General features: G+C 38.2%; 1 protein-coding gene across 3 annotated transcripts in view; it reads right to left on the reverse strand.

Annotated features, from left to right (window-relative positions):
* Window positions 1-10,649, reverse strand: part of SMCO2 (single-pass membrane protein with coiled-coil domains 2) — a 33,686-nt gene extending 23,037 nt beyond the window's left edge. Inside the window, exons 1-4 of one of the 3 annotated variants that reach the window (XM_087441973.1) lie at window positions 10,522-10,649; window positions 8,269-8,386; window positions 2,621-2,751; window positions 1,756-1,905 (exon numbers count right to left, since the gene is read on the reverse strand). In XM_087441973.1, coding sequence (XP_087298099.1) covers window positions 1,756-1,905; window positions 2,621-2,751; window positions 8,269-8,386; window positions 10,522-10,649 — 527 coding nt within the window. Of the gene's footprint in view, window positions 1-1,755; window positions 1,906-2,620; window positions 2,752-8,268; window positions 8,387-10,521 lie in introns of those variants that run through there. The other 2 variants (XM_087441975.1, XM_087441974.1) reach the window with 2 other exon arrangements.
* Between the last annotated feature and the right edge of the window lie 686 nt (window positions 10,650-11,335).

An 11,335-nucleotide genomic window follows, 5' to 3' on the forward strand; every position in this document is an offset into this window, starting at 1 on the left:
TACGGTGACGATGTTAACTAGACTTATTGTGATGACCATTTCTCAACATATACAAATATTGAATCATTATGTTGTACACTTGAAACTAATATAATGTTATATGTCAATTATACCTCAAAAAAAAAAAAAAGAACGTGATAACACCAGGTGCTGGAGAGGACACAGAACAACTGGAACTCTCCTACACTGTTGGCAGGCATGCAAAATGGCATAGCCATTTTCAAACAGTTTGGCAGTTTCTTATAAATATAAACATACACTTACTATATGATCCAGCATTACCACTCCTAGTTGTTTACCCAAGGAAAATAAAAATGGATGTTCACATAAAAACCCATATGTGAATGTTTATAGTGTCCTTATTCACAACTGCCAAAAAACCTAAATGTTCCTTAATTAGTTCCTTAATTAGATAAACTGTGGTATATTTATATAATGGAATACTATCTAGCAACAAAAAAGAACAAACTACTGATGCATGCAACAACACGGATGAATCTCAAATGCATTACACTAAGTGAGAGAAGATGGACTCAAAAGGCTACATACTATATGATTCCATTTATGTGACATTCTGGAAAAGCCAAAACTGTAGGGATAGATCAGTGGTCACCAGCAGTTTGGCCTGGGGAGAGCAGTTCCCTACAAAAGGTCATGAGGGGTTTGGGGAGTGATGCAAGTGTTCTATATTTTCACTGCGGTGGCTGCACCACCATATGCATCTTTTAAAACTGGCAGAACTGTACAATAAAAAACACAATTTTACTGTGCGTAAACTATACCTTAAGTTTAAAAATGAAGGAAAATTTAATGCATAGGATTTGAATTAATAAAACCACAGAATCTTTTAAAAATTGAATATTACTAATGCTTTGGAAGAAGAAAAGGGCCATTTTGGATAGGATGGTCAGGAGAAGGCCGTTGTGAAGAGATGTTTAACTGTTTAACTGAAAGGTATGATGTTTTACTGAACGTGGAGGAGATCTTTAACTGAAAGGTGAGAAACACCTAGGAGGAGTAGCCCCACAGTAGGAAAGAGTTTGGAATGCGGTAGGATGGTTCAGAAGGCCAGATGAATTTATTTCTAAGAATAGCTTCCACTTATTAATTGTTATGTACCAGGCACTGTATCAAATTCTTTATATAAAGTATTTTATTTAGTACCCACAATAAACCAATGAGGGGTCTATCATTAGTCCCATTTTGTAGAAGATGAAAGTCAAGTCTTAAAAAGGGTTGATTAGCTTATCCACAAAATGGCAGTGTCAGGATTCAAACCTGGGTCCCTCTGCCTCCAAAGCCCATTCTCTTTATACCAGTGAGCAGATAAATAACAGTTACTTGTACCTGTTCTGTTTTATTTCAAAACTTTCCACTTAAATTCAGATATGCATTAACAAATATACTTCAATATTTTTTCTTGTCAAACTTGTTGAATCCCTTTGGACAAAACTGGAAAAAACTCAAGGATCATTGGGGACTTGATAACATTGGGGACATTTGATAACTATTAACATAGCTTCAAAGAGCCTGTGAAGGAAGTCCTTCCCTTGAGAGAAGAGAGAGCAAAGATGTAGATAACTTTGATGTAGGCTGTGAGATTTTGTGATATTGACGTGTAATCATAAGACTTTATTCTTCTTATCCTAAAGACTTTCCTAAAGACTTTACAACCTTAAACCCAGAGTTTCTTAAGTTTCCGAAGCTATAAAACTTTTCACTATTTTCTAACCAACTCCAACACCCTACAATTACCTCTTCACTGTGTTTTCTGTTAGGTTTATTTCTTGTATAATATTTTTAATTTTCTCCATCCAGTCTATGTGATCAGCTCCAAGTTCTTTCACTTGTTGACCCATCTGTGAATTCCAGTGGTCTAGCTGGAAGAACATGTTCTCCTGACTCCTGCAGAAATATTGTTATGATCAGTATTAAGACAAAAAATCTTACATCTCGAATAGCCCAAAACCCTCTTCCTTTGCTAAGAGAGTGCTCTACCACTTGAGCCCACTGAAACCCTCTTCTTTTGAATAGAAAATTGGTCTGCTTATTCGTTTCCTGTCACCAAAATGAGCCAAGTAGGCACTTAGCCTTCAAGAAAGAAGTTTGGGCATTTATTTGATATCAATTTTAACAGATCTTTATAAGGCTGGAGAAAATAAAGCATATTTTACATTATATATATAGACAAATTTTTAATTTCCCTGCATGGTATGAATGTTAAGTATTGATTTCAGGATGGTGGCATCTTGGTGGGGGAGGAGAGGTATATAATAGAGAAAGCGTTCACAAGGGCTTAACAATGTATTTTAAATGATAATTATAATACTATTCACATCTAGAAAATTATCTGAGAGTGACGAGATATGTATTAATTCCAGGCTCCAAAGAAAAGTTTGCAAAGAGAACCCCATGGTTCTGCCTATATCCCTAGAAATGTCCTTACCCTGCATTCTTGCCGGAATGTGTAGGTAGTTACTTCTGCACAGGAGTGCTCAATGGTTTAAGACATGTATGGATTTTAAATCTTCCAGGCTTGTCCCTAAGTTCTCTGCTATGTTCCATTCTCCCCTCCACAAAACATTATGAAATGTTCCCTCTTGCATATGCCAAGGCTTACAGTTCAGGGATGTTCTCCTCTGAAATTTGAAAAGATGTGGACACTTGAGGATCCTCATGTTGAGCGTAATCTGTTTCTTCCTCCTCTTTCGGCAGGGCTTGGTCACGCTCAGCCTCCAGCTCCAACACATCCTGGTAAAGATTATGAAGGAAGCAAAGCAGAACAAAGGGGTTGTGAGAAGAGGTGGTGGTCCCTCTAACCTACCGATGCCACTTTCTCTGGGGGCAAGCACATAGCCCTCTCTGAGGCTGGAGCATTCTAATGCATTTGTAGGATAAGCAGACACGCCCTTTTGCTCCGTTGAGAGAGGAAGGCTGGGGCAGGGATGTGTGGAACATCAGGGTCCATAGGCAGACCTCTTTTCAGGGCTGATGAGTAAAAGAATTCCACCTGGCCGTGGACTCGAGCACTCCATTCAAACAAGATGACTGACTAGTCTCTTCAAAAAAATCAATGTCAAGGAAAAGAAAAAGGTGACTGTTCTATATTAAGAGAGTCTAAAGCATAACAACTGAACACATTGCTGAGATCTTGTTTGGATGCTGGTTAAAAAAAATATGGGTATAAAAGACATGTGGGGGACAATCGAGAAAATTCAAATATTGAGAGAATTGAGGATATTAGATTGTATTATAGAATTATTGCTACTTTTCCTAACGTGATAATGATATTTTGGCTGTGTAGAAGAAAGTCTTTATTTTTAAATAGGCTCTCTGAAGCAAACAGGGATGAAGTGTCATGCTGTCTTTGACCTATTTTTAAATGGCTCAGAAAATTCTATAGATATACATATATAAAGATAAAGTAAAAGTGATAAATGGTAACAATTTTAAAGTCTAGGTGTGAGGATATGATTGATCATTGTATAATTCTTTCTTTCTTTTTTTTTTTGGTGAGGAAGATTAGCCCTGAGCTAAATCTGTTGCCAATCCTCCTCTTTTTGCTGAGGAAGACTGGCCCTAGGCTAACATGCATGCCCATCTTCCTCCACTTTATATGGGACGCCACCACAGCATGGCTTGGCAAGCGGTGCATCGGTGCGTGCCTGGGATCCGAACCCCAGGCCTCGGAGCACAGGCCCTTAACCACTATGCCACCAGGCTGGCCTCATGATCATTGTATAATTCTTTTAAGTATTTTTTTAACTTAAATTTTTTCATAATAAAAGGTTTGGGGGGGATGCCAGCCCTGTGGCATAACGGTTAAGTTTGGTGTTCTCTGCTTCAGTGGCCCAGGTTCATGGGTTCGGATCCTGGGCACAGACATACACCACTTATCAGCCATGCTGTGGCAGCAACCCACATATAAAGTGGAGGAAGATTGGCACTGATGTTAGCTCAGGGCTAATCTTCCTCAGCAAAAAAAAAAAAAAAGAAGAAGAGTTTTGAGGAAAAGCCTACTCTATCAGTTTGACTCACAAAATTTATTTCTTTGTTTCTTTATTCTTTGCCTTGTTTTAGACAAACATTCAAGGTGTTTTCTGGTATTTCAATTCTACACATGCACACAATTGACAATAATTTATCTTTCAACATTCTCTTCTTTAGTGAGTACATTGTGAAATATTTCTTCTGTCCTTTGAAGTAGTTTGGTCTGAAATTCTTGTCTTTCAGCAAAACTATTTTTAAACTGGAAGGAGAAAAACCTGGAGTAGGGAGAATAGATCACTCTCTTACTGAAATGTCTTTATAAATTACTGGCCAAGGCAATAGGAACAACTAACATTCACATAACTCTTTAAAAAAGTTTCTTTTGTGTGCATTATTTCTTTTAATTCTCATGAGAGATAAGATGGATAAAGGTAGGTATTGAAATCCCCTAGGCCATTCATATTTAGTGATTTGCCCAAGACCGTATGGCATAGTGGGTTAAGTGGTCACCCTAAAAGGATATATCCGTATCCTAATACTAGGACCCTGTGAATGTGAACTTATTTGGAAAAAGAATCTTTGCAGGTATAATTAAGTCAAGGATCTTGAAATGAGATTATCTTGGGTTACCTGGGTAGGCTCTACTCTAATGATAAGGGTCCTAATGAGAGACAGAAGAGGAGACGACAGACACAAAGAAGGTCATGTGAAGACAGAGGCATTGATCGTAGTTATGCAGCCACAAGCCAAGGAATGCCTGGAGACGCTAAAAGTTGGAAGAGGCAAAGAGGGATTCTCCCCCAGAGCCTTCAGAGGGAGCATAGTCCTACTAACCCCTTGATTTCAGAATTCTGGCTTCCAGAATTCTGGAGAGAATACAATTTTTATTGTTTTAAGCCACCAATTTTGTGATAATTTGTCGCAGCAGCCATGGGAAACCAATGAATATGGTTAGTAAGTGTAAGGACTAGAACTGTAACTAGGTTTTCCGATTCCAAGACCATGGCTCTTTTAATCATACCTAGGCCTTGGGTTCAGATTAAGAAATATCTAGCCTCTACCACTGTCACTTTCACAACCCAGTGGCACCTCACCAGTGATGTAAGGATTATTATCATATTTACAGATGAAGAAACCAAGGCTAGATTTTCCAAGTATTGTATGACTCTACTATATCTTAGCTACCTCTTCATGAATAAAAAAGCAACCACATTTTCAATTTCTTCCCACCGAATCTTTTGCCAGTATGTTCAGAAGCAGCAGAAATGTACACATATGCTGTGATACAGAGAAGGAACACTGCATTTGGAATCGGAAGACCTGAGTTGTAAGCCTTGTCTACTGTTGTGGGTGTTGAACAAGCCACCTAATCACTCTGAACCTCAGTTTCCTGTTCTGTAGTAAGAAAATTGGGCCAGATCATCTCTAGAATGCTATTTCCAATCATCTATGATGACATTTCTTGTTTCATCAATCAATTCACTGTAATGGTTAATTTACTGCCAGAGTCAAAAGGCAGGAATTAGAAATAAAAGGTTTTTTTTTAAATCTGCAGGATTGAGCACATAAAGAGTTGTGTGTATATATATTTTTAAACACAAACTAAAAGTGTCCTTGCATGAAATACACAGTATTACTTTCCATTTACATGTAGCTCTTTGAAGAGCTCATGTGTCCCCATTTGGATGTTCCATAGGCACCTCAAACTCAGCAAGTAAAAAACTGAATTCATCATATTTCCCCTCTATCTTGTCCAGATTCCCCATCCTTGCATATGGTCCCCCTATCCATCCAGATGCTTCTACCCGAACCCTGGAAGAAGTTTCCACAAGAGACATTCCTTTCCCTCTTTATTACCCACGTCACATCCACTTGGTGTCCAAGCCTAATAATACCTATCTTTTAAATCTGTCTCCCTTTTTACCCGATCTTCATGGCATCCCTGCTGCCAGCCAGTACCTTACTTCATTCCTCATCAGTTCTCGACTCCCACTGACATCCTAGGTTCCAGCCTGCATTCTGCTTTACCTCCACCCCACCGGGTCCTGCCTGCCTGCTTACCTGTCATGTCTTTTCTCTCCCTCTTCCTTTCTCAGAATACAGTTTCTCTTTGGCCTTGTTGTCTTTGCATGTGCTGTACCTTCTTTCTGAAATGCCTTTCTCCTATACAGTTTATCCTTCAAACTCTTTTATCTTATATTAGTTGCCACATTCCCAGTGGTCTCCCCGGACAGCCTTCCCCTGTGCTTCGTGGCACATTTGCTACTTCTAGCATGGATTTTATCATACATAGCCATTGCCTTGTTTGAGTCCCTCCTAGTGTGTGAACTCATTGAGGGGAAAGGATTTTATGTATATGTATTCCTAGCACTATGCAGCGCCTAGCACACAGTGGATGCTCAATAAGTGGTTTTAGAATAGACTTCAGAAGTAGGTACACACATTCTGCTTGTGAGAAATGCAAACAAAAGCAGGAAATAGGAAAGTCTGTTCACTCACCTGACATCTGAAATCAACACTGTATATAGCAGGGATCAGAAAATGTGAATCAGAGCAAAATATTCGTTTCTAAATGTTGGGGGGGCGGGCTTTGATGGTTAGATATGGTAGCGCTATTTTGTTAATTAAACCAACAACTGATATTTTTTTAACTCCTATTAACTCTTTGTCCATTTTCTGAACCTGTCCTTTAAATATTATGATCTTCTCCTATAAAAAGATAAATTTAAGATTATGCAAAGTAGAGGCCTTCTGGTTTCCTTTCAGAGAATAATAGAAAAATGTTTCTTCCACAAGAAGTCGTATATTTATCACTTTATCAGCAGTCAAATTTATTAGTACTTATTTGTTAATTATGTAACTGCATGTGATTTATTTTTATGTAATTATAGAATTTTCCATATAAATAAATTAATATAAAGAAATACAATCATAAATTTAAAAAAATATTTTGTTAAACCTTGTGCTCTGACTGGAAGTTTGTAAGAAATAGTCTATATGCCTTATACCCTGAGAGAGTGGACTATTTGACAAACTCTTATGGAGTGAGTCATTTTATTCTCTAATTAGACTTATTCTGTCCTGGATCAACAAGTGATGGTATCACAGTTCACTGACTAACAGGATTCAACAGGGCACATTGAACCGCGAATGCAGGGACAGTGTCCCGGCAAAGTGGGTCCGGTGGTGGCAGTCTTGCCTGGAGTCCAGGGACGGGACACTCCCCTCCAAAGAATCAGATGATACTATCTGTAGAGTAATACCTTCAATTCACGTGTTTCCTAAGATCATAGCCCCTCACACTTCATTTTCCCTGTTTTCTTTTCCTTTCCTCAGCCTAAAAACTCCATCCTAAGACTCCCCTTTTAATTCAATTCCTGTTATTCTTTTTTTTTCCATAAAAAGTGTCTGTCTCTCCTTCCACTTTTTGTCTGTCTCATTATTATCTATTCTCCACACCTCTCACTCTATCCCCTCACGCCTTCCATCTCCTTTTATTTCTTTGTTTACTTACTGCAGAGTCCTTGAAGGTAAAGTCCAGCTTAGGATATTCTTTTGGGACCTTTCCTTCTATGGATTTGCTGAGTTAGCCATCCCCAAATCCAAAATATATTCAAAAGAGAAGTAGACAAAGAGATGCATCCTGAGCTTCTACTGGGGGCTGTGTAGGCCTGGGAGTGAGAAGTTCTCACTCCATCCTTCCCTTGGGTTTTTCTGACTGGTTGAAACCACTCACCTCTGTAGCCAATAGCCCGGGGAATCTATGGAGAGATTTTCTCATCGATAGCAGAGGGGGCCTGGGCCATGCCTTTCCTTTGATCTAAATGGCAGTGAAAGCATAAACTCTTTCCAGGACTATCTCAGGCATTTGTCAAAATTTCCTCCATTCCATGTCCGCTGAGTGACTGAATGTCAAAGACTGAGAGAGGTCCAGTCTGAATTAAGAATAAATAGATCTCTCTGATGCATTCTATTGGAAGACAATCTGCGTGCAAGGGGCGATTTTACATATGGTAATCTGCTCTAAGGTGAAAAATGTCACAGTTACTTCACAAATCCCAAGGACAAAAGTAACATATAATGCACAATTTTTTTTGAATGGGAAGTCCCTCATGTGATAACAGCAGCCCACAGAGGAGACAAGACCTCCCTCCTGGTTTCAAGCTCCGAATGTCCTGCAGTGTTATGAGGACACCTCAGAAATTTCCTTACCACTTTGAGATGTGAGATATGAAGTTCCTCTCTTCACTCACTGTGACATTTAAGTCTCTCTCTTACCCATTTTTTAGTCTCCACCTCGTGAAGGAAGTCAGTTTGGGGGTTTTCAGAGAAAATGTCGTCCTCATCATCTGATCTGTCCAAGATGTGGTCCATTTTGGTAAATTCCCTTAGCAAACTGCAAGCCACACAATCAAAACAGGTGCTGTTATAACACCTTATGTCTATAGTTGAGGCCTGCCCTAAGCATTTCTAGAGGGAGAACACTGGGATCTTTCCCGGCCCCAAGAAGCACGTGCTATCCCTGTACTGATTTCATTCTGCGGGAATAACGCCTAGCATAGTATACTGCGCAAAATAGGAATAGAGAGGCTGAAAAAATATTTGTTGACTGAATCAATAAATGATTTAACAGTGAGATTCCAAGTACCAAAGCCATTGCAGCTGTGCAGCTGTGTGTGTGTGCAAATGTGTGTGTGACATAAACAAATAATAAACATCCTTTTTTAAAAAGCAGAGTTAAAAAGTGTCATATGGTGCAAAAGACTGTGCAAAAAGGAGTAAGTCAATGGTACCATCTTGATCTCTAGCCCCCAGATGTCCTTCTCCCAACATTTACTAATTTCTTCTTTATTCTTCCACATTCTATGTATAAATAAGCAGCTATGTTTATAAAAATATATGTGTGCCTTTTAAAATATAAATGACAGTATATTATACACACTAGTCTGTGCCTTATATTTCTTTTTTGACAACGTATTTTGGAGTCCATTTCATATTAGTACATAGAGAGCTGACTCATTGGTTATATGGTATTCCACCGTGCGGCTGTATAATAACTTGCTAATCAGTTCTTTATTAATGGATATGTAGACCGTTTCCAATCAATTGCTACCAAATAGTGCTGTAATGACTAGCCCTATGTATTGATATGTTTATGTACAAGTATATCCATTGGATAACCCTAAAAATAGAATTGCTGGGTCAATACATACATATATTTTAGATTTTGATAGATTTTACCAAATTATGCTTTAAAGAGGTTGGATCTATTTACACTCCCAGCAAAGAGTGGTGCGAGTGCCTGTTTTTCACTCCTTTTCTACAACCGTGTAATATTCAAGTTTTTAATCTTTGCCGATCCTGGTATGCTTAAATTGGTATCTCATTTTAGGTTTTTTTTTTTTTGCTTGTTTGTTTTAATCTCTTTTTATGAGTGAGGTTGAGCATCTCTGCCTATATGTATAAAACTCATCTGTATTTCCTTTTCTATGATAATTGTGATGATATCCTTTGCCCATTCCCTATTGGACTATCGTTATTTTGCTGGAGTGCGTATATACGTATATATGTACACACACTCACGTATACTTTTGAATGAATCACAATAAATTTATGATGGAGGTCTATGGCAGTAGTTTTCATTCTGTGGGCCTTGAACTCTGAGGTGGGGAGTAGTCTGCACCTTCCCTAAATAGAAAGGGGTCCTGGAATCTATACACATTTCTACAGATTGAATAAATAATGCTTACATGGATAAATACTGCTAAGTTTACAAATGTATATGCTGCTGTTACTAATAAATTATAAATGCATTTAAAAACATCTTTGATATCATAATCAGCTTGCTGACAAACAAGGGGTTCTGGAAAATCTTTTACTTTAAAAAAGTTCTTCCTGTTTAAAAAGGTTCTTCTTTTTTTTTTTTTTTTGCTGAGGAAGATTCACCCTGAGCTAACATCCATGCCAATCTTCCTCTATTTTTTAATATGTGGGCCACCAGCACAGCATGGCCACTAACAGAGTGGTGTAGGTCCACACCTGGGAACCAAACCTGGCCCGCTGAAGTGGAGCGTGCTGAACTTAACCACTAGGCCACTGGGGCTGACCCTAAAAAGGTTCTTAACCATTGGTTTACACTAGTACACATTTTTATCATTGGTTAACAAATGCGTATATGTATTTATATGAATATTTGTACTTCCTCTACTCTAGAAAGTATTTTAAATGGTTTATATCTTTAGCAGGTGAAGATAATGAAGGCACAAAACAACGTATTTTCGTAAATTGGGACTAGAGTCTTGGCCATTTCTATTCAACTGGTGTCTGCTTAGTTTATGATCATAGGACCCTTTACTGTCTCACAGGACCTACCACAATAAATATTCATGAGGTCAAAATTAGAAGAATTGTGGAGAAGAATGTCAACCCCAATCTTGAACTTGGAAATCTCATCATTTGCATCTTACTGGCCAAAGGAAGTCTCTAGACAGAACCCCAGAAACTGGTCCTGGGAGCTCAGCCCTGACTTACTTCTGCATTGCACCTTCAGCTGCATCGATATTTTGGAGGAAACCATTGTTTTTCTTGGTCAGCTCTTGTTCTTTCCCAATTGTTTCCATCTGCAGAGACATCTTGTCACTTAGCTCCATGAAAGCCATTTCTTCAGCACCTCAGGGACAATGATGACAAGAGGAGTTTCATGGCAGGATTGGCAATTACATTCCCTTTGCTGATCTGCAGACAGCAGGCTGCTTTCAGGGTGTTTGGCCTTAACCCGTTTCCTTCCAAAATGGGCCTTCCATTGTAAGGGACCCCACAGTAAGCTTTTGGGTTTCTCTGCTCAAATATATACAGGAAGGTCTTGTGTATGGCTGTCCCCAAAGACATCTCTGGTTAACATTAGAGTTGTCTGAGCCTGTAAATGTGTATTTTAAATCTTTAAATGGGATTATTATAGAGCAATATAAAATAGCTAGGCTAGGGTGATGGGAACCGTCGTTTTTATAACCTGTTTATGATTATATATATGCACATTGTAAAAAAATAGAAAAAGAGAAAGAAGAAAATAAAAATCATTGGTACTCTAGAGATAACCAGAGATATCCAGACAAAACTCACTGTTAATATTTTGGTATATTTCTTTCCATTTCTAGATTTGATGTTTGTTTTATTCTTTTCCTATTGTTGACAATTAGGTTATTTCTAGTTTTTCACTATTATAAATAATACAATAATGATTGTTCTTGCTTAGTAATTTTCAGTGCATCTCTATTATTTACTTAGGATACTTCCCTAGAAGTGGAATACAGATTTTTAAGGATTTAGAAAAATATTCCCAAATTAC

Source organism: Ceratotherium simum, chromosome 17 (assembly GCF_057802395.1).
Source record: "Ceratotherium simum simum isolate JZ-2026a chromosome 17, ASM5780239v1, whole genome shotgun sequence".
Lineage (NCBI taxonomy): Eukaryota > Metazoa > Chordata > Mammalia > Perissodactyla > Rhinocerotidae > Ceratotherium > Ceratotherium simum.